This window comes from Ranitomeya imitator, chromosome 2, assembly GCF_032444005.1.
Source record: "Ranitomeya imitator isolate aRanImi1 chromosome 2, aRanImi1.pri, whole genome shotgun sequence".
NCBI classification, from domain to species: domain Eukaryota; kingdom Metazoa; phylum Chordata; class Amphibia; order Anura; family Dendrobatidae; genus Ranitomeya; species Ranitomeya imitator.
In genome coordinates this window covers 264,790,931-264,814,558 of record NC_091283.1, presented here as the reverse complement: position 1 = coordinate 264,814,558, position 23,628 = coordinate 264,790,931, and the positions used below count along the sequence as shown (strand labels likewise).

The 23,628-nt window shown below is 45.4% G+C and overlaps 2 protein-coding genes across 3 annotated transcripts in view; one reads left to right on the top strand and one right to left on the bottom strand.

Moving 5' to 3' along the window:
* Window positions 1-22,735, top strand: part of LOC138663029 (zinc finger protein 773-like) — a 42,030-nt gene extending 19,295 nt beyond the window's left edge. For both annotated transcript variants that reach the window (XM_069749084.1, XM_069749085.1), the window contains 6 exons: window positions 9,324-9,473; window positions 9,602-9,781; window positions 9,864-9,987; window positions 10,071-10,168; window positions 10,367-10,457; window positions 20,599-22,735. In XM_069749084.1, the coding sequence (XP_069605185.1) occupies window positions 9,396-9,473; window positions 9,602-9,781; window positions 9,864-9,987; window positions 10,071-10,168; window positions 10,367-10,457; window positions 20,599-21,536 (1,509 nt within the window). In that variant the 5' untranslated portion in view covers window positions 9,324-9,395 and the 3' untranslated portion in view covers window positions 21,537-22,735. The remainder of the gene's footprint in view (window positions 1-9,323; window positions 9,474-9,601; window positions 9,782-9,863; window positions 9,988-10,070; window positions 10,169-10,366; window positions 10,458-20,598) is intronic.
* LOC138663028 (zinc finger protein 773-like) overlaps window positions 1-23,628 on the bottom strand; it is a 226,464-nt gene that overhangs the window by 82,690 nt on the left and 120,146 nt on the right. The window lies entirely within an intron of this gene.

The window sequence follows — 23,628 nt, the reverse complement described above, 5'->3', positions numbered from 1 at the left end:
TCAGAAAACTATCGCCAAACAAATTTGTCACGAATATGGTACATTTGGATTAATGATCGGTAACACGAGCATTTTTCTTAAGATCAGAAAAAGTCAGTTACATTCAGTAAAAGACATAATAGAAGCCAGCAATACATGTGCCGAGTTTGGAAAAGTCACCGCCACCAATGTGGGAGACTGGGGTACAAATCCTGGCTCTGCCCTGTTGGACATAATATACCAGTAGTGGTCCATAACACTATGGTGCCTACCTCAATAAATAGGATAGAGTATCACGAACAAAGAAAGTCATGCTGGCTCGGACGTCACCTGGATTACCAAGGTCCACGTCAGATGTCGAGAAACCAGGACAATCTGATGATAAATGGGCTACTGGACCAAACCATACATGGATAAGGCAATAGGGAATGGTAGCCAGTGAAGAGATTTGCAGAGCGGAGGAGTAGCGAGGAGAGATGAATTAGTCGGGCAGCAAAGCTAATAATGGACTGGAGAGGTGCAAGGGTTTTAGCAGGGAGGCCACGGAAAAGGATGTTGCAGTAGTCAAAGCGGGAGATCATCACACATCCTGCATCCAATAGTCCAGTGCCTATATACATATCATACATCTCCTCCATCCGATAGCCCAGTGCCCATATACCCATCATACTTATCATCCATCCCATAGTCCAGTTCCCATATACCCATCACACATATTCTCCATCCCATAGTCCAGTGCCCATATACCCATCATACTTATCCTCCATCCCATGGGTTTGTAACTAATAAGTCATGTTAGACTAACTTAATTTCCTTCTATGACAGAATCACTGACTAGGTGGATCAGGGTAATGCTGTAAATATAGTATATCTTGACTTCAGCAAAGCATTTGACAAAGTATCTCACAAAATCCTTATTGAAAAAATGACTAAGCATGGAATGGAAAAGGCAACTTTTAGGTGGATTTATAACTGGCTTAGTGATCGGACCTAAAGAGTGGTCCTGAATGGCTGCACATCCAGTTGGAAGAATGTCTCAAGTGGGGTACCACAGGGCTTTGTCCTGGGCCCTGTATTGTTCAACATCTTTTATCAATGATTTAGATGAAGGAATTGATGGTAAACTGATTAAATTTGCTGATGACACAAAGCTAGGAGGGATCGCTAATACTAGAGAAGAGAGAGAGGATTCAAAAAGATATAAATAAACTGGAGCAGTGGGCAGCAACTAACAGAATGGTTTTTAACAAGGAAAAATGCAAAGTACTACATCTGGGCAATAAAAATGAAAAAAGCATATACAGAATGAGCGGAATAGGGCTAAGCAACAGCACATGTGAAAAAGACTTGGGTATACTAATAGATCACAGACTGAATATGAGTCAACAGTGTGATGCAGCAGCAAAAAAGGCAAAGGCAATTCTGGGATGCATTAACAGAAGCATACAGTCTAGATCACGTGAACTCATTATTGCCCTCTACTCCTCTTTGGTCAGACTTCATCTGGAATACTGTGTCCAGTTTTGGGCACCACATTTTAAAAAAGACCTCAACAAACTGGAGCAAGTTCAGAGAAGAGCGACCAGAATGGTCTCCGGTCTGCAAACCATGTCCTATGAGGAACGGTTACAGGATTTGGGAATGTTTTGCTTGCAAAAGAGAAGACTGAGAGGAGACTTAATAGCTGTCTACAAATATCTCAAGGGCTGTCACATTGTAGAAGGATCATCTTTATTCTCATTTGCACAAGGAAAGACTAGAAGCAATGGGATGAAACTGAATGGGAGGAGTCACAGATTAGATATTAGGAAAAACTTTTTAACCTGTTAGGGTGATCAATGAGTGGAACAGGCTGCCACGAGAGGTGGTGAGTTCTCCTTCAATGGAAGTCTTCAAACAGAGGCTGGACAGACATCTGTCTGGCATGATTTAGTGAATCCTGCTTTGAGCAGGGGGTTGGACCAGATGACCCAGGAGGTCCCTTCCAACTTTACCATTCTATGATTCTATGATTCCATAGTCCAGTGCCCATATACCCATCACACATCCTCCATCCCTAGAATAGTCCAGTGCCCATATACCTATCATATATATCCTCTATCCCAGAGTCCAGTGCCCATATACCCATCACACATCCTCCATCCCATAGTCCAGTGCTCATATACCATCACACATCCTCCATCCCAAAGTACAGTGCCTATATACCATCACACATCCTCCATCCCATAGTCCAGTGCCCATATACCCATCACACATCCTCCATCCCATAGTCCCGAGCTGGGTGGCGCTGAGCAGGGAGTTCCTGGAGATGTGCTGTTATGTAACCTGGCAGTGCGGCTCTGTGTGCGGCCGCTGATGATGCGATTTTCTACGCCGGTAACAATAGAGTGCGGCAGTAATAGAGGAGGGGGATTCATTTCTGTCATGTGCTCTCTGCTCCTTTCTGGGGGGCAGACAATGGCTGGAGCTTATTTTCCCAGGGATGCTAGATTTCTCCCACCCGGCCAGTGTCTGCTGAGGTGTTGTGGAGCGGGAAAACTGTTGCTCATAGCAACCAATCACAGCTCAGCTTCTTTTAAACAGCTCTGGTGAAATGAAAGATACTTGGTGATTGGTTGCTATGTGGAATGGGCGTGGTTCACACACACACACACACACACACACACACACACACACACACACACACACACACACACACACAGCTTTATATATAGATAGATAAATTTTTTCCTTTACGTTGGAGGGCCCAATTCCAGCTCTTGCTGTCGGACCTGTGATTTCTATCTCCTCCACTGTGTACAGGATAATAGAGTATAATAAAGTAGTTATGGACGAGACTTAACTAACATTGTGCAGTGACTCTGCTTCCCATATAGTGATGGATATTTCTTGTTGCTGAAACTATGATGTTTTTCACTTTAACTCTTTGTTAAACCCCTCTGATCAGTGCGATCATACAACATACAAGCCTCTGATGGCTCCGGTGATGCCCTGTACTACTGTAGTGCCGTGTATCATCACTGCTGTCAGTGTAATACTACCGGCCCCATACACATGAGATAAGAGTTGGTTGAACGGTCATTTGGCAGACGGCCATCTCTCCCGACTCCCCCATACACACAAATATTCCAGCTTTCCTGGGGTCTGTATGAGAGAGTCGCCTCCAGACTCCTCTAGCGGAGGATTATCTACAGGAAGAACAAACGGATTATCCTCTGAAATTCAGGATGTCAGATCCTTCTCTGCCCTGACATCATCTGTCGGGAGGCCACCAAATACATTATATAGTCGCCCAAACCCCCGAAATCAGTGATTTCATGGAACTTTAGTCTAATGTGTATGGGGGCGGGAAAAGGTAACTTATTGGACGCTGCCTCTGGCTCGGCCTAATAGACCTTCATACATTGCAGCCCAGACACCATTATTAGGCATGTAAGTACTGTAATAACTAGGCCGCCCCATACTATCGAGTACTTGGGGGCGGGGGGCATTCAGCAAAACTCTGTCACCTTCTTAGAGGCCATGTTTGCTTTTCACAGCAGCAAGTGGTTAAACTGCCAGGGTTTTTGTTGAAGCCTCATATGTGCCGCCTTTCCTTCTTAATGAGACGCAGCACAGCTGTCATTCACACCCCCTTGGTGCCATGCGCCGTCTCCTCAGCATTGTTTGAATCTGTCCCGGAGCCTGCGCTGTTATGTTATCCCTTGGCCATGCGCAGTTAGCGCTGCCCATCTTCAGGCATCATTTGTTGTCAGGCTGGCTGAGCCTGTGCGACTGCCCTGCCAGAGATCCCGCCCTGCTGTGTCTTCTGATTTATTCACACTGCGGGCCTGGGATTCATGGGCATCCGCAGTGCATATCTTCACCTCTCACTGATCTCCTTCCCCTTTCTTCAGACTGTGCCACGCCAGCTGATTCAAAATTGCATGCTACGGCCGTGACGCAGCACAGTCAGAAGAAGGTGGAAGGAGATGAGTGAGAGGCGAAGATATGCACTGCGCATGCCCATGAATCACAGCCCCGCAGTGTCAATAAATCTGAGGACACTGTGGGGCGTGATCTCTGGTAGGGTGGCCACACTGGCGCAGCCAGCCTGACAACAAATGATGTCTGAAGACGGGCAGCGCTAACTGCGCAGGGCCAAGGGACAAAATAACAGTGCAGGCTCCGGGACAGATTCAAACAATGCTGAGGAGGTGGCGCACGGCACCAAGGGGGTGTGAATGACAGCTGTGCTGCGTCTCATTAAGAAGGAAAGTCCAGCCTTCGGGATGGTTTCAGGGTATGAGGGGACACATTTTATAAGTGTTAACTTCAGCGTGTGCAAGGAGCATAATGAAAAGAGGCACATTTTGCTTGGGCAGCATTAGTGCCGCACAAGGTGGCTCTTTTAGTTACAAATGCCTTGGGGGGGGGGGGACAGGTTCCCTTTAATATCTGTTGTTGTGTCAGCGTGGCAGTCGCAGGACACAGGCCTGCACTGGAGGCAGTTTAATGTCTGTTGTTGTCTCTGCGTGGCGTTTGCAGGACATGTTGCCGGCTACACAGCAGGGGAACAGCTGACGTTACTGAACCCCACTGACACAGTGGCGAGTGTTTTTCTCTGTGCAGCCAGCACTTCCGAGCACCAACTGGCGGTATTGGAGCCCAGGGAATCCAGGAGGAGCAGAGTGTAGGCCGAGGCCTGCACTGCAGGCAGTTTAATGTCTGTTGTTGTGTCTGCGTGGCGGTCGCAGGACACATTGCCGGCTACACAGCAGGGGAACTGCTGACATTACTGAACCCCAATGACCGATGAGCGAGTGTTTTTCTCTGTGCAGCCAGCACTTCCGAGCACAAACTGGTGGCATTGGAGCCCAGGGAATACAGGAGGAGCAGAGTGTAGGCCGAGGCCTGCACTAGAGGCAGTTTAATGTCTGTTGTGTCTGCGTGGTGGTCGCAGGACACGTTGCCAGCTACACAGCAGGGGAACAGCTGGCGTTACTGAACCCCACTGACACATGAGCGATTGTTTTTCTCTGTGCAGCCAGCACTTCCGAGCACCAACTGGCGGTATCGGAGCCCAGGGAATCCAGGAGGAGCAGAATGTAGGCTGAGGCCTGCACTGGAGGCAGTTTAATGTCTGTTGTTGTGTCTGCATGGCGATCGCAGGACACGATCCCGGCTACACAGCAGGGGAACAGCTGGTGTTACTGAACCCCACTGACACAGTGGAGAGTGTTTTTCTCTGTGCAGCCAGCACTTCCGAGCACCAACTGGCGGTGTTGGAGCCCAGGAAATGCAGGAGAAGCAGAGTGTAGGCCGAGGCCTAATTGGAGCAAGCAAGAAAGGAAACCTTTAACCCCCCCCCCAGGCGTTTGAAACTGAAAGAGCCACCTTGTTCCGCAATAATGCTGCACAAAGAAAAGGTGGCTCTTTTAATTATGCTCCTTGCAAACGCAGAACTAAACACTTCTAAAATGTGTCCCCTGATACCGTGAAACTGTCCGGAAGGTGAGACTTTCCTTCCTAATGCGACGCAGCACAGCCATCATTCATACCCCCTTGGCGCCGTGCGCCGCCTTTTCAGCGTTGTTTTAATCTGTCCCGTAGCCTGCGCCGTTATGTTCAACCTTGGCCATGCACAGTTAGCGCTGCCCGTCTTCTGACAACATTTGGTGTCAGGCTGACTGTGCCTGTGCCGCCGCGCTGCCCAAGATACCGCCTCGCAGTGTCTTCTGATTTAATCACACTGCGGGCCTGGGATTCATGGGCATGCGCAGTGCATATCTTCGCCTCTCACTCACCTCCTTCCGGCTTCTTCAGACTGTGCGGCGTCACGGCCGTGGCATGCTATTAGGTATCAGCTGACGGCGCACAGTCTGAAGAAGGCGAAGGGAGATGAGTGAGAGCCTGAGGTGAAGATATACACTAACTGCGCATGGCCAAGGTTGAACATAACAGCGCAGGCTACGGGACAGATTCAAACAACGCTGAGGAGGCGGTGCCTGGCGCCAAGGGGGTAGGAATGACGGCTGCGTTGCGTCTCATTAGAAAGCAAAGTTCCACCTCCGGGCCGTTTTCACGGTGTGAGGGGACACATTTTATAAGTGTTAAGTTCAGCGTGTGAAAGGAGCATAACTAAAAGAGCCACCTTTTCCTTGTGCAGCATTACTGCTGCACAAGGTGGCTCTTTCAGTAACAAACTCCTGGGGGGACAGGTTGCCTTAAATTTCAGATGTAGTGTTAGCGTGAAGGTAGCAGAACACATTGCCGGATACACAGCAGGGGAGCAGCTTTCATTACTGAACCCCACTAACACAGGAGCGAGTGTTTTTCTATGTGCAGACAGCACTTCCGGGCAACAACTGGTGGTGTTGAAGCCCAGGGAAAGCAGGAGGAGCAGACTTTAGTTTTTGCCGCACACACAGCAGGGGAACAGCTGGCGTTACTGAACCCCAATAACACGGCAGCAAGTGTTGACTGTGCAGACAGCACTTCCGGGCAGCAACTGGCGGTGTTGAAGCCCAGGGAAAGCCGGAGGAGCAGACATTAGTTTTTGCCGCACACACAGCAGGGGAGCAGCTGGCGTTACTGAACCCCACTAACACAGGAGCGAGTGTTTTTCTCTGTGCAGACAGCACTTCCGGGCAACAACTGGCGGTGTTGAAGCCCAGGGAAAGCAGGAGGAGCAGACTTTAGTTTTTGCCGCACACACAGCAGGGGAGCAGCTGGCGTTACTGAACCCCACTAACACAGGAGCGAGTGTTTTTCTCTGTGCAGACAGCACTTCTGGGCAACGACTGGCGGTGTTGAAGCTCAGGGAAAGCAGGAGAGGCAGAGTGTAGGCCGAGGCCTAATTGTAGCAAGTTGAAAGGGAACGTTTAATCCCCCCAAGCGTTTGTAACTGAAAGAGCCACCTTGTGTAGTAGTAATGCTGCAAAAGGAAAAGGTAACTCTTTTAATTATGCTCCTTGGAAACGCAGAACTAAACACTTCTAAAATGTGTCCCCTGATACCGTGAAACTGTCCCGAAGGTGGGACTTTCCTTCATAATGGGACGCAGCAATGCCATCATTCCTACCCCCTTGGCGCCATGCGCCGCCTCTTCAGCGTTGTTTGAATCTGTCCCGTAGCCTGCGCTGTTATGTTCAACCTTGGCCATGCGCAGTTAGCGCTGCCTGTCTTCTGACAACATTTGGTGTCAGGCTGACTGTGCCTGTGCGGCCGCGCTACCCGAGATCCCACCTCATAGCGTCTTCTGATTTAATCACACTGTGGGCCTGGGATTCATGGGCATGCGCAGTGCATGACTAAGCAAATGTCATCTGCAACTGTGTCAAAAAAGGACCAGGCACTGCAAGTCTTGGGAGCGCCCGTTTTGGCTTTTGGAAGAGCCATGCTCCGAATGGGTGCCGAAGTGGAGGCTACAGGCACCGCAGTCTTCCCCCCGTCCCTCTCCCTCTTTGGACCGTTCGGGGAATCTCTTCCTCAGAGCTGCTCCCACCACCTTCCTGTACCTCAGGCCACGATGGGTCAAGGACCTCATCATCTACACTACCCTCTTCCACCAACTGCTTCTCCTGGGTAGTCTCGGCAGCACAGTACGCACCAGAAAGTGGCACCTGAGTCTCATCATCAGATGCCTACAGAGGTGTGCTGACCGGAGGCACTGGCCCACCTGCCTCTTCAGAATCAGAGAGACAAAGCTGTTGGGCATCACTGCATACTGCCTCTTCTTCCATTTCTCCAATGCTGCTTGGCTGGCCCCCTCTTTCCAAGCCAAGAGAATCAGAGAACAGAAGTAGAGATTGCTCCTGTCCTGGGCTCTCTGACTGCCTGGGCAATTTGGCAGGTGGTGAAGAGACAGGTGGGGCTCTCCAGTGCTCTGTGCCTGAGAGGATGTGGCACTAATTGAAGTCGATGCGTTAGCTGCCATCCATCTGACAACGGCTTCAATTTGTTCTTCCCGCAGCAGCGGGGTATGGCGATTTCCTACAGAGCTGTGCATGAAGGACTGTTCCCTGCTGAAACTGGGTGATGATGAGTCACCGGTGCCCGCAGCAGGCACAGAATCCCCACATTGCCTCCCTGCTCCATGCCCACGTGCCTTACTTCCTGCCTTCTTCATCTTGGTAGACTGATAAAGATAGGCAGAAAAGTACTAAGGGCTTAGTGTGCTTATTCTTGAACAGCTCCTAACAGGTATAAGAAACACTAATTTTTAAAGTGTGGACTAGACTTTTATATGAGCTAATGTGGCCTACACAACTGTAAAGTGGAGTGTTTGGTGAACTTTATTATTATTATTTTTTTTTTGCAGAACAGACTACAGAGTAAGCTGCACTCACACACAGACCGTGCAGACAGCCGTGAACGGCGCTGCAAGGCCAAATCAAGCTCCTCTATGTAATCCTATATAGTGTTTTTCCACAATTTAGCAGGATACGGAGGGAAAGCCACTAATAGGATAAATTTGAAAAAATGTGCAGCAGGCTGCACTATTTGAGAAATGGAAAATGGAACGGTTTGAGGTAGTGACGCACCCTGAGCTGACTACAACCGGCTGTGGCGGCAGAACAGACTAGAGAGCGAGCTGCACTCAACACATAGACCGTGCAGACAGCCGTAAATGGCGCTGCAAGGCCAAAACAAGCTCCTCTATGTAATCCTATATTGTGTTTTTCCACAATCTAGCAGGATACGGATGGAAAGCCACTAATAGGATAAATTTGAAAAAATGTGCAGCAGGCTGCACTAATTGCAAAAAGTACAATGGATTGAACAGTATGAGGCAGTGACGCACCCTGAGCTGACTACAACCAGCGGTGGCTGCGGACAGACTACAGAGTGAGCTGCATTCACACACACAGAGACCTTGCAGACAGCTGTGAACAGCGCTGCAAGACAAAAGCAAGGTTCTCACACAGCGGTTGCTAAATTAGCCTGGGTAAAGCACAATGAAGCAAATCGCTATCTCTAAATTGGCCCTCAGTCAGAACACAGCGTCCTGTCCCTAACTGAATTCACAGCAGAGTGAGCCAAAAATGGCAGCAGCGACTTTTATAGTGCACCATGACATCATTTCAGCAGCCAATCACAGCCATGCCAGTAGTTACATGCCTACCATGCAGAACAGGATGTGCCCACACTTCTACACATTCCTCACTGGCTGAATTCGGGCTCTTTGAAATATGGGAACTTCCGATTCTGGTATCCGATATACTGAAAGTATCGGAACTCGGTATCGGAATTCCGATACAGCAAATATCGTCCGATACCCGATACTTGAAGTATCGGAATACTCAACACTAATTATTACACAGGATTCTTCTGATGTTAAATCGGCTCATCTTCTCATTCAGGTCTCTACAATATCTCATCCTCTCAGTGAAGATCTTCCACAAAAGAAAATTTTCCTGATTTACCCATCAAAGATGGATATTGACTCAGACAAGATGGCAGAGAGGATATTAAACCTCACACTAGAGATCCTCTTCCGGCTTACTGGAGAGGTGAGAGAGCCTCATGATGTCACATTACATCATTCTTATCTATGGCAATAACAGATGGACAGAACTGGAGAGGTGAGGACTCTGGAATGTCTGTAGTGAGATTTATTAATGTGTCTCTCCATTACCAGGATTACACCGTGGGGAAGAAGACCTCTAGTGATCGCTGTCAGGATCCTGTGTCTGAGGGATGGAGAAGACCCCTGAGCCCAATCACGGGGCCTGCACCTCACCCCTTGATCCATGAGGACATCAACGACCGAAAGATCATAGAACTCATCTACAAGATGATTGAGCTGCTGACTGGAGAGGTGACACTGCTGGGAATGCTGGGACATTATACAGTAACACTGTGCAGAGATCGGGGGATGACTGTATCATTGTATGTGTCAGGTTCCTATAAGGTGTCAGGATGTAGCGGTCTATTTCTCTATGGAAGAGTGGGAGTATTTAGAAGGTCACAGAGATCTGTACAAGAACGTCATAATGGAGGTTCCCCAGCCCCTCACATCTCCAGGTAATAGACAGGTCTAAATACACACGGCCTACAATTATCTGTATGTAAAGAATGAATTCACTCCCTGTATGTGTTTCCTCCAGATCTATCCAGTAAGAGAACAACACCAGAGAGATGTCCCCGTCCTCTTCTTCCACAGGACTGCAAGCAAGAAGATCCCCATTCTCCTCAAGATCATCAGGTAGATGGAGAGAAGGTGTCAGGAGATCTCCCCTGTGATGTGTAGACGGCTGTGAATGTCTTGTGCTCAGTCTTGTTTTATCCACCAGTATTACATGTTTTATACTTGTGTAATGAGAACGGTGGAGATGGCAGGATTAGAGCTGATCATAGATGTCACTTCTCCATCTGTCGGTGACTTTTACAATATTTGTTTCAGGGTGAAGATCTGACCCATATTAATACTACAGAGACATATGTGAGGGGGGATGAGTGGTGTAAAGAGGAGATTCCTACATATGGCTACCCAGGTGAGTAGTAACCACTAAATGCAGAGAAGTCATAGATTCTTCTCAGTCATCCGCTGTGGCTGCTTTATCGGTGGTGTAGTCCGGCCGTATTACCATGATCACCATTTTGCCTCTAGACCACAACATTCTCCTCAACCCAAAACTGTTCAAATAATTTTGGGCATTGAAAGCCCTTTTCTATAGAACTTACAACCTGGTAGATCCACCTATCCCCTGGGTTTAGGAGACGCTGTTACCTGCCCAGATCTGTGAACTATAAAGCCAAATGACCGCGTACGTAGAATGTGCTGATAAGATAGAAAATCACTTGAAGAAAAATATTATGATGGCCTGTAAGAGAAAGTGGAGGGTAATGATGATGTTGGCTTCCTAGAATGGTTCACCATAAATGAATGCAACTCTGGTTTACTGTTGTATAATCTGTATTTGTAGTTTTCAGTTAATGAGATTCTTGTGCTCTGCAGCGGGGCTTTATGTGGTGCTTTGGGGCGGGGCTTTATGTGTTTTGTTCTGGGGCGGGGCTGTGGGTGGGGCTTTATGTGGTGCTCTGATTACATGTTCATCTGTATTGGCTTATGACAGGTCGCTGATCCCTCACTGACCTGCCCCCCATTTTTACATAATGCATATGACAGTGTTGATATTATTGTTGATAATGCCTGTATTGTTGTGGCTATTGTGAGGCTTAGAAAAAAAATTACATTCTGCCGAAAGAAAATTGTAGACAAACATGTTAAAGGTAACAGTTATAAGACCATCTCCAAGCAGCTTGATGTTCCTGTGACTACAGTTGCACATATTAGTCAGAAATTTAATATCCATGGGACTGAAGCCAGCCTCACTAGATGTGGCCACAGGAGGAAAATTGATGGCAAATCAAAGACATGGATAATAGAATAGTAACAAAAGAGCCCAGAAGAACTTAACAAATTAAAAGTGTACTTTAAGCTCAAGGAACATCAGTGTCAGATTGCACATCCGTTGTTGTATGAGCCAAAGTGGACTTCATGGGAAATGACCAAGGAGGACACCATTGCTGAAAAAAATCATAAATAGCCAGACTGGAGTTTGCCAAACTACATGTTGACAAGCCACAAAGCTTCTGGGAGAATGTCCTATGGACAGATGAGACAAAAATGGAACTTTTTGGCAAGGCACATCAGCTCTATGTTCACAGACAGAAAAATGAAGCATATTAAGAAAAAAACACTGTCCCTACTGTGAAACATGGAGGAGGCTCTGTTATGTTCTGGGGCTGCTTTGCTGCATCTTGCACAGGTGTCTAGAATCTGTACAGGGTACAATGAAATCTCAAGACTACCAAGGGATTCTAGATAGAATTATGCTGCCCAGTGTCAGAAGGCTTGGTCTCAGTCACAGGTCATGGGTCTTGCAACAGGATAATGACCCAAAACACACAGCTAAAAGCACCCAAGAATGGCTAAGAGGGAAACATTAGACTATTCTGAAGTGGCCTTTTATGAGCCCTGACCTAAATCCTATTGAGCATCTTTGGAAATAGCTGAAACATGCCGTCTGGAAAAGGGAACCTTCAGACTGGAGACAACTGGAGCAGTTTGCTCTTGAGCAGTGCGCCAAAATACCTGTTGAGAGGTGCAGAAGTCTCATTGACAGTTATAGGAATCGCATGATTGCCTCAAAAGGTTGTGCAGCAAAATATTAAGGATTCCATCATTTTTGTGCAGGCCTATTTCATGAGTTTTATTTATTTTTTAATACTGTGGAAGCATGGTTGAAAAGCAGACTTTCATTTCTTCATTTTCATCGATTTTTTATTATTATTACTTTTGTCAGATTCAAGTTATTTCTGTGACCATTGTGGGTTTTTTCTGTCATTAGGAGACACACACCAGAAATTAAGTGGATTATTCTCAATATATAATATTGCTACATACAGGGATCGTAAATGTTGTTTGAGCACACTGCAAGACTCAGAAGTGTGAGTGGATTTTGCTGTATTGGTTTAGGCCAGTCTCACACGTCCAGATAATTCCAGTACCAGAAAAATCGATACCGGAATTATCCGTGTCCGTGTGCTTGTGTGCTTACCGTGAACATCAGTGTGGCACATGTGCGGCAGCCGTGTGCCGCCCGTGTGCCAACTGGGTACCACACGGACCGTGCAGGAGACAGCGCTACAAGTAAGCGTTGTCCCCTGCTTCTGGTGCTGAAGCCGCCATTCATATCTTCTTTCCAGCAGCGTTCGCTGGCTAGAAGATATGAAAAATCCTTTTTTTTTGTTTTTTTCCATGTTTAAAATAAAGATCCCTGTCCCCAACCCCCTCCCACCCCCTGTGCGCCCCCGCCCCCCCCCCCCCCCGCTGTTACTAAAATACTCACCCGGCTCCCTCGCAGCGTCCTGTCCTCGCCGCACCTTCTCCTGTATGAGCGGTCACGTGGTGCCACCCATTACAGTCATGAATATACGGCTCCACCCCTATGGGACAGGGATCTTTATTTTAAACACGGAAAAAACAAAAAAAAAGGATTTTTCATATCTTCTAGCCGGCGAACGCTGCTTGAAAGAAGATATGAATGGCGGCTTCAGCACCACGTGGGGGGGACAGCGCTTACAGTAGCGCTGTCTCCTGCACGGCACACGGACTGCACACAGACAGCATACGTGTGCGGTACGTGTTTTACACGGACCCATTGACTTTAATGGGTCCATGTAATTCGTGCGCTCCCACGAACACTGACATGTCTCCGTGTTTTGCACAGGGACACATGGTCCGTGAAAACACGCTGACATGTGCAGTGACACATTGATTTCAATGTGTCTACGTGAGTCAGCGTCTCCGATACGTGAGGAAACTGTCACCTCACGTACCGCAGCCACTGACGTGTGAAACCGGCCTTATAGAAACTGTTACTTTTCAACAGCCTTTGAGCCACTAATAGTGTGGGAACCTCTGTTTTTCCATTGACAGATGATGGACCTGAGTGGGGGTTTGTTTTTTGTGAGATGAGAATTGGTATTATTTTCGCCTACATAACATTGATTGGTTTCTTTTTATTCGATTTTTGGGAGGCAGAATGAACAAACAGTTGAACACCACTCACTACTGGTTCATCCAACAAGGTTTTCTATTAGACTGTGAACTGTCATTGTCTTGGTAAATAATAAAAGTTTTTTTTACATAGCTTGCCATTTTTATGGACAGTTTAACCCATCTCTGCTATCAGACAGAATAGTACTTCCGATGGCAGAACCCCCGCTTTGATGCGGGCTCCGGCGGTGAGCCCGCATCAAAGCCGGGACATGTCAGCTGTTTTGAACAGCTGACATGTGGCCACAATAGGCACTGGCGGAATCGCGATCCACCTGTGCCTATTTAACTAGTTAAATGCCGCTGTCAAACTCTGACAGCGGCATTTAACAAGCGCTTTCGGCCATCAAGCTGGAAATGAGCTCACTGCTGACTCTCGTGATCGGGGGTCAGCTGTGCATTGGTATGACCACCAGAACTCTTCTGAAGATCTCTTTGGTTGTTTATGCCAGATTACTATGAGCCTCACCCTGTGGTCGGCGCTCATAGCAATGCTGTAATTCTGCAACATATGAGCGATCTGAGCATCATATTTTAAAAAATAGGAAAAAAGTAAAAAAATATAAAAGTTTAAATCACCTCCCTTTCACCCCATTCAAAGTAAAACAATAAAAAAACACAAACCTACATATTTGGCATCGCCGCGTTCAGAATCTCCCAATCTATCAATAAAAAAGGATAAACCTGAATGCTAAACGGCATAGTGAGAAAAAAATTAAAAATGCCAGAATTAAGTTTTTTTGGACGCCACAACATGGTATTAACCCCTTAGTGACAGAGCCAATTTGGTACTTAATGACCAGGCCAATTTTTGCAATTCTGACCACTGTCACTTTATGAGGTTATAACTCTGGAACGCTTCAACGGATCCCGCTGATTCTGAGATTGTTTTTTCGAGACATATTGTACTTCATGTTAGTGGTAACATTTCTTCGATATTACTTGCGATTATTTATGAAAAAAACAGAAATATGGCGAAAATTTTTAAAATTTTGCAATTTTCAAACTTTGTATTTTTATGCCCTTAAATCAGAGAGATATGTCACGAAAAATAGTTAATAAATAACATTTCCCACATGTCTACTTTACATCAGCACAATTTTGGAAACAATTTTTTTTTTTGTTAGGGAGTTATAAGGGTTAAAAGTTGACCAGCAATTTCTCATTTTTACAACACCATTTTTTTTAGGGACCACATCACATTTGAAGTCATTTTGAGGGGTCTATATGATAGAAAATAATGAAGTGTGACACCATTCTAAAAACTACACCCCTCAAGGTTCTCAAAACCACATTCAAGAAGTTTATTAACCCTTTACGTGCTTCACAGGAACTGAAACAATGTGGAAGGAAAAAATTAACATTTAACTTTTTTTTGCAAACATCTTAATTCAGAACCTTTTTTTTATTTTCACAAGTATAAAAACAGAAATGTAACCATAAATTTTGTTATGCAATTTCTCCTGAATACACCAATACCCCATATGTGGGGGTAAACCACTTTTTGGGCGCACCGCAGAACTTAGAAGTGAAGGAGCGCCGTTTGACTTTTTCAATGCAGAATTGGCTGGAATTGAGATCGGACGCCATGTCACGTTTAGAGAGCCCCTGATGTGCCTAAACAGTGGAAACTCCCCACAAGTGACACCATTTTGGAAACTAGACCCCTTAAGGAACTTATCTAGATGTGTGGTGAGCACTTTGAACCCCCAAGTGCTTCACAGAAGTTTATAACGTAGAGCCGTGAAAATAAAAAATCGCTTTTGTTTACACAAAAATGATCTTTTCGCCCACAAATTCTTATTTTCACAAGGGTAACAGGAGAAATTAGACCACAAAAGTTGTTGTGCGATTTCTCCTGAATACGTCGATACCCCATATGTGAGGGTAAACCACTGTTTGGGCGCACCGCAGAGCTTGGAAGTGAAGGAGCGCCGTTTTACTTTTTCAATGTAGAATTGGCTGGAATTGAGATTGGACGCCATGTCGCGTTTGGAGAGCCTCTGATGTGCCTAAACAGTGGAAACCCCCCACAAGTGACCCCATTTTGGAAACTAGACCCCTTAAGGAACATATCTAGATGTGTGGTGAGCACTTTGAACCCCTATGTGCTTCACAGAAGTTTATAATGTAGAGCCGTGAAAAAAAAATCGAATTTTTCTACAAAAATGATCTTTTTGCCCACAAATTTTTATTTTCACAAGGGTGACAGGAGAAATTAGACCACAAAAATTGTTGTGCAATTTCTCCTGAGTACGCTGATACCCAATATGTGGGGGTAAACCACTGTTAGGGCGCACCGCAGAGCTTGGAAGAGAAGGAGTGCCGTTTTACTTTTTCAATGTAGAATTGGCTGGAATTGAGATTGGACGCCATGTCGCATTTGGAGAGCCCCTGATGTGCCTAAACAGTGGAAACCCCCCACAAGTGACACCATTTTGGAAACTAGACCCCTTAAGGAACTTATCTAGATGTGTGGCGAGCACTTTGAACCCCCATGTGCTTCACAGAAGTTTATAACGTAGAGCCGTGAAAAAAAAAAATTGCATTTTTTCTACAAAAATGAATTTTTGCCCACAAATTTTTAATTTCACAAGGGTAACAGGAGAAATTAGACCACTAAAGTTGTTGTGCAATTTCTCCTGAGTACATCGATACCCAATATGTGGGGGTAAACCACTGTTTGGGCGCACCGCAGAGCTTGGAAGAGAAAGAGTGCTGTTTTACTTTTTCAATGTAGAATTGGCTGGAATTGAGATTGGACGCCATGTCGCGTTTGGAGAGCCTCTGATGTGCCTAAACAGTGGAAACCCCCCACAAGTGACCCCATTTTGGAAACTAGACCCCTTAAGGAACATATCTAGATGTGTGGTGAGCACTTTGAACCCCTATGTGCTTCACAGAAGTTTATAATGTAGAGCCGTGAAAAAAAAAATCGAATTTTTTCTACAAAAATGATCTTTTTGCCCACAAATTTTTATTTTCACAAGGGTGACAGGAGAAATTAGACCACAAAAATTGTTGTGCAATTTCTCCTGAGTACGCTGATACCCAATATGTGGGGGTAAACCACTGTTAGGGCGCACCGCAGAGCTTGGAAGAGAAGGAGTGCCGTTTTACTTTTTCAATGTAGAATTGGCTGGAATTGAGATTGGACGCCATGTCGCATTTGGAGAGCCCCTGATGTGCCTAAACAGTGGAAACCCCCCACAAGTGACACCATTTTGGAAACTAGACCCCTTAAGGAACTTATCTAGATGTGTGGCGAGCACTTTGAACCCCCATGTGCTTCACAGAAGTTTATAACGTAGAGCCGTGAAAAAAAAAAATTGCATTTTTTCTACAAAAATGAATTTTTGCCCACAAATTTTTATTTTCACAAGGGTAACAGGAGAAATTAGACCACTAAAGTTGTTGTGCAATTTCTCCTGAGTACATCGATACCCAATATGTGGGGGTAAACCACTGTTTGGGCGCACCGCAGAGCTTGGAAGAGAAAGAGTGCTGTTTTACTTTTTCAATGTAGAATTGGCTGGAATTGAGATTGGACGCCATGTCGCGTTTGGAGAGCCTCTGATGTGCCTAAACAGTGGAAACCCCCCACAAGTGACCCCATTTTGGAAACTAGACCCCTTAAGGAACATATCTAGATGTGTGGTGAGCACTTTGAACCCCTATGTGCTTCACAGAAGTTTATAATGTAGAGCCGTGAAAAAAAAATCGAATTTTTTCTACAAAAATGATCTTTTTGCCCACAAATTTTTATTTTCACAAAAGTGACAGGAGAAATTAGACCACAAAAATTGTTGTGCAATTTCTCCTGAGTACGCTGATACCCAATATGTGGGGGTAAACCACTGTTAGGGCGCACCGCAGAGCTTGGAAGAGAAGGAGTGCCGTTTTACTTTTTCAATGTAGAATTGGCTGGAATTGAGATTGGACGCCATGTCGCATTTGGAGAGCCCCTGATGTGCCTAAACAGTGGAAACCCCCCACAAGTGACACCATTTTGGAAACTAGACCCCTTAAGGAACTTATCTAGATGTGTGGCGAGCACTTTGAACCCCCATGTGCTTCACAGAAGTTTATAACGTAGAGCCGTGAAAAAAAAAATTGCATTTTTTCTACAAAAATGAATTTTTGCCCACAAATTTTTATTTTCACAAGGGTAACAGGAGAAATTAGACCACTAAAGTTGTTGTGCAATTTCTCCTGAGTACATCGATACCCAATATGTGGGGGTAAACCACTGTTTGGGCGCACCGCAGAGCTTGGAAGAGAAAGAGTGCTGTTTTACTTTTTCAATGTAGAATTGGCTGGAATTGAGATCGGACGCCATGTCGCGTTTGGAGAGCCCCTGATGTGCCTAAACAGTAGAAATCCCCCACAAGTGACCCCATTTTGGAAACTAGACCCCCCATGGAACTTATCTAGATGTGTGGTGAGAACCTTGAATGCCCAAGTGCTTCACAGAAGTTTATAATGCAGAGCCGTGAAAATAAAAAAAAATTTTTTTTTCCACAAAAAAGATTTTTTAGCCCCCAAGTTTTTATTTTCACAAGGGTAACAAGAGAAATTGGACCCCAAAAGTTGTTGTCCAATTTGTCCTGAGTATGCTGGTACCCCATATGTGGGGGTAAACCACTGTTTGGGCGCACGGCAGAGCTCGGAAGGAAGGAGCGCCGTTTTGGAATGCAGACTTTGATAGAATGGTCTGCGGGTATTATGTTGCGTTTGCAGAGCCCCTGATGTACCTAACCAGTAGAAACCCTCCACAAGTGACCCCATTTTGGAAACTAGACCCCCCCAAGGAACTTATCTAGATCTAACCCTAACCATAATCACAACCCTTACCCCAAAACAACCCTAATGTCAACCCTAACCATAACCCTAATCAAAACCCTAAATCCAACACACCCCTAATCCTAATCTCAACCCTAACCTCAAACCTAACCCTAATCCCAATACACCCCTAATCACAACCCTAACCTTAACCCTAATCCCAAACCTAACCCTAATCCCAAGCGTAACCCTAATGCCAACCCTAACCCTAATACCAACCCTAATCCAAACCCTAACCCTAATCCCAGCTCTAACCCTAACTTTAGCCCCAACCCTAGCCCTAACTTTAGCCCCAACCCTAACCCTAGCCCTAAGGCTACTTTCACACTTACTTCGTTTGGCATTCCGTCGCAATCCGTCGTTTTGGACAAGAAAGGGATCCTGCAAATGTGCCCGCAGGATGCGTTTTTTGCCCATAGACTTGTATTGCCGACGGATCGTGACGGATGGCCACACGTCGCATCCGTCGTGCACTGGATCAGTTGTGTTTTGGCGGACCGTCGTCACAAAAAAACGTTCAATGAAACGTTTTTTTGTACGTCGCATCCGCCATTTCTGACCGCGCATGCGTGGCCGTAACTCCGCCCCCTCCTCCCCAGGACATAGATTGGGCAGCGGATGCGTTGAAAAACTACATCCGCTGCCCACATTGTGCACAATTTTCACAACGTGCGTCGGTATGTCGGGCCGACGCATTGCGACGGCCCCGTACCGACGTAAGTGTGAAAGAAGCCTAACCCTAAATTTAGCCCCAACCCTAACCCTAAATTTAGCCCCAACCTTAACCCTAAATTTAGCCCCAACCCTAACCCTAACCCTACCCCTAACCCTACCCCTAACCCTACCCCTAATTTTAGCCCCAACTGCTCTTCTCCTGCCGGCCGGCAGATGGAGACAGATGGCGGGCGCACTGCGCATGCGCCCGCCATTTTCTTCTGCCGGCGGCCAGGAGGAGCAGCAAGAGGATCCAGGGACACAGGTGAGTATTGTAGGGTCCCCGAATCCCCCTATTTCTCTGTCCTCTGATGTGCGATCACATCAGAGGACAGAGAATTACACTTTACTTTTTTTTTTTTGCGGTCGCCGGTAAACAGTTAATTACCGGCGATCGCAAAACAGGGGTCGGTAAAACCGACCCCGATCATGCTCTTTGGGGTCTCGGCTACCCCCGGCAGCCGAGACCCCAAAGATTCTCGCGGGGCCGGCCGGCGGGCGCAATGCGCATGCACCCGCCATTTTGAAGATGGCGGCGCCCACCGGGAGACACGAGGAGCATCGGGGGAGATAGGTGAGTATTGGGGGGCCACCTGGGACCCTTTTTCTCTGTCCTCCGATGTGTGATCACATCGGAGGACAGAGAAATTAAAAAGAGATCGCTTTTTTTTTTTGCGATCGCCGGTAAACGGTTAATTACCGGCGATCGCAAATGCGGGGTGGGTTAAAAAACCCCCGAATCATGTTCTCTGGGGTCTCGGCTACCCCCGGCAGCCGAGACCCTGGAGAAAATCGGCCTCTGGGGGGCGCTATTCACTTTTTCCACAGCGCCGTTAATTAACGGCGCTGTGGTTTAAGTACCCTTAGCGGCCGCCATTAAAAGGCGTATCGGCGGTCGCTAAGGGGTTAAAATGCAATAACGGGCAATCGAAAGAACTTATCTGCACAAAAGTGGTATCATTAAAAATGTCTGCTTGGCACGCAAAAAATAAGCTCTCAACCAACCCAGATCACGAAAAATGGAGATGCTACGGATATCGGAATATTGCACAATTTTTTATTATTTTTTTAATAAAGTTTGGCATTTTTTTTCACCACTTAGATAAAAAAGAACCTAGACATGTTTGGTGTCTATGAACTCTTAATGACCTGGAGAATCATAATGGCAGGTGAGTTTTAGCATTTAGTGAACCTATCAAAAAAGGCAAACAAAAAACTAGAGTAAGATTGCACTTTTGTTTGCATTTTCACCACACTTGGAATTTTGTTTCCCATTTTCTAGTACACGACATGGTAAAACCAATGGAATTGTTCAAAAGTGCTACTCATCCCGCAAAAAATAAGCCCTCACATGGCCATATTGAAAGAAAAATTTAAAAAGTTATGGCTCTGGGAAGGAGGGGAGCAAAAAACGAAAACGCAAAACCGAAAAAAACATTGAAGGTTAATGGGTTAAGTAGAAGTGTTCAAAAATATAAAAGGATATTTTATTAAAAATTTTTATTTTATTTTAGCTGCTGACTGTACCAGGAGATCAAAGGGACAGCTGACCTCTTCAATTCGTAAATCTGATGATCTTGAGATCCTACAAGATACAACTGAAATGAATGCCATTACTCCAGATATATCATTATCCATTCACAGCAAAGATCTGTCATCTGATCCTATGAAACAGGTCCCACCTTCTGATTCATTACTGACTACTAAGAAAAATCAAAGTCACAAAAGAGGCATTAAAAAACAAACTGCTCCTAAAGCAAAGAAGTCATTTTCATGTTCAGAATGTGGGAAATGTTTTAATAACAAATCACATTTTGTTAGACACCAAAGAACTCACACAGGCGAAAAGCCTTTTTCCTGTTCAGAATGTTGGAAATGGTTTACACGTAAATCACATTTTGATATTCACCAGAGAATTCACACAGGGGAGAAGCTTTTTTCATGTTCAGAATGTGGGAAATGTTTTGCACGTAAATCACATTTTGTTACTCACCAGAGAATTCACACAGGGGAGAAGCCTTTTTCATGTTCAGAATGTGGGAAATGTTTTAATGAGAAATCACATTTTGTTACTCACCAGAGAACTCACACAGGGGAGAAGCCTTTTTCTTGTTCAGACTGTGGAAAATGTTTTAGCAATAAATCAAATTGTGTTCAGCACCAGAGAACTCACACAGGGGAGAAGCCTTTTTCCTGTTCAGAATGTGGGAAATGTTTTGCACGTAAATCACATTTTGTTACACATGAGAGAACTCACACAGGAGCAAAACCTTTTTCATGTTCAGAATGTGAAAAATGTTTTAGCAATAAATCAGATTGTGTTAAGCACCAGCAATCTCACACAGGGGAGGAGCCTTTTTCCTGTTCAGAATGTGGGAAATCTTTTATCCGTAAATCAGTTCTTTATAGGCACCAAAGAACCCACACAGGGGAGAAACCCCTTTCATGTTAAATGGAAAATAAATCTTGATCGCTATCAGAGAATCCACATAGTGGAGAAGCCTTTTTCCTGTTCAGAATGTGGGAAATGTTTTTTAACCAGAAACGGAATCTTAATAATCTTTATTTTTTATAGTGCTAACATATTCCGCAGTGCTTTACAGTTTGCACACATTATTATCGCTGTCCCCAGTGGGGCTCACAATGTAAATTCCCTATCAGTGTATATTTGGAATGGGGGTGGAAACCCATGCAAACACGGGGAGTACATACTGTTAGGGCTAGCGGAACGTATCTATGAATAATATGGAAGATATCAGGTGTGTTCGCAGCCCGGGGTCCACCGTGCAGAGAAACTCCTGCTGCTCGGTAATTGTGGACACTATATGGCGGTATAATGTGATCACACATGGGTTAGCTTCACCCAGTAGGGTTGAGCGACTTTTGCTTTTATAGGATCGGGTCAGGTTTCACAAAACCCGACTTTCTCAAAAGTCGGGTCGAGTGAAATCGGCCGATCCTATAGAAAAGTCGGGGTCGACCGAAACACGAAACCCAATGCAGTGCAATGGGATACTATGGTTTCCAGGGTCTGAAGGAGAGGAAACTCTCCTTCAGGCCCTGGGATCCATATTTAAGTGTAAAATAAAGAAATAAAAAAAAAAATATTGCTATACTTACCCTCTGCCCACCCTGGTACTAACCGGCAGTCTTCCTTCCTTAGAATCAGCGCGTGAAGGACCTTAGATGATGTCGCGGCTTGTGATTGGTCGCGCGACAGCCCATGTGACCGCTCACGCGACCAATCACAAGCCGTGACGTCACCGAAGGTCCTTCAAGTGCTGATTCTTAGGAAGGAAGGCTGCCGGAAAGAAGCAGGGCGCGTCCGAGGGTGAGTATATTCTTATTAGGTATTAGGTGATCTAGTGCCCTGGACTATGGCTGCTGAAGACTTCAGTAAATGAGGTAATGTGGTGTTTCTTGTTATTCCTCATATTTGCTGACAAAAGGATAAAACTAAACTTTATTAATTCCAAATTTAAAACTATACCCATAATTCACCCCCTGAAGGTTAGTCAGTAGGTGACTAATAGAAAAAACATGTACCCCACAGTTCAGTATATACACCATGTTCCAAATTATTATGGAAATTGGATTTAAGTGTCATAAAGATTTAATTGTTTTGTTTTTCAAATAAACTCATGGATGGTATTGTGTCTCAGGGCTCAATGGTTAACTGAAATCAATCTTAAACACATGTGATAATTAGTGATGAGCGAGTTTTCTCGCTACTCGAAATTTCCCGAGCACGCTTGGGTGTCCTCCGAGTATTGGTAAGTACTCGGAGATTTAGTTTTCTGCATGGCAGCTGAATGATTTACATCTGTTAGCCAGCATACGTACATGTGGGGGTTGCCTGGTTGCTAGGGAATCCCCACATGTACTTATGCTGGCGAACAGATGTAAGTCATTCAGCTGCGGCGCAGAAGACTAAATCTCCGAGTACATACAAATACTCGGAGGACACCAAAGCGTGCTCGGGAAATCTCTAGTACCGAGTATACTCGCTCATCACTAGTGAATTCGTTTTCCAGGTGATTCTAATTAAAGGAAAACTACTTAAAAACGATGTTCCACATTATTAAACAGGCCACAGATTTCAAGCAATATGGGAAATAAAAAGCATCTCTCTGCTGCAGAAAAGCATTAAATAGTGTAATGCCTTGGACAAGGTATGAAAACATTAGATATTTCACGAAAAATAAAGAGTGATGATCATACTGTGATGAGATTTGTGACTGAAACAGAGCACAGACAGAGTTCATGCAGATAAAGGCATAATGAGGAAGGTTTCTGTCAGACAAATTCATTGGATTAACCCCTTAATGACAGCCAATACGCCTTTTAACTGACCTCACATATAAGAGAATAGCCTTCCCATACAGGTAACAATCCAGCATCTGTCGGTTGTGCACTACAGCTGACAATTTTCTGCATCAGCCACGATCAGTGTTTGCACCATCCAAATCTGTTTAACCCCTTAGATGCTGCTGTAAATAGTGACTACATCATTATACAGTGGGGCAAAAAAGTATTTAGTCAGT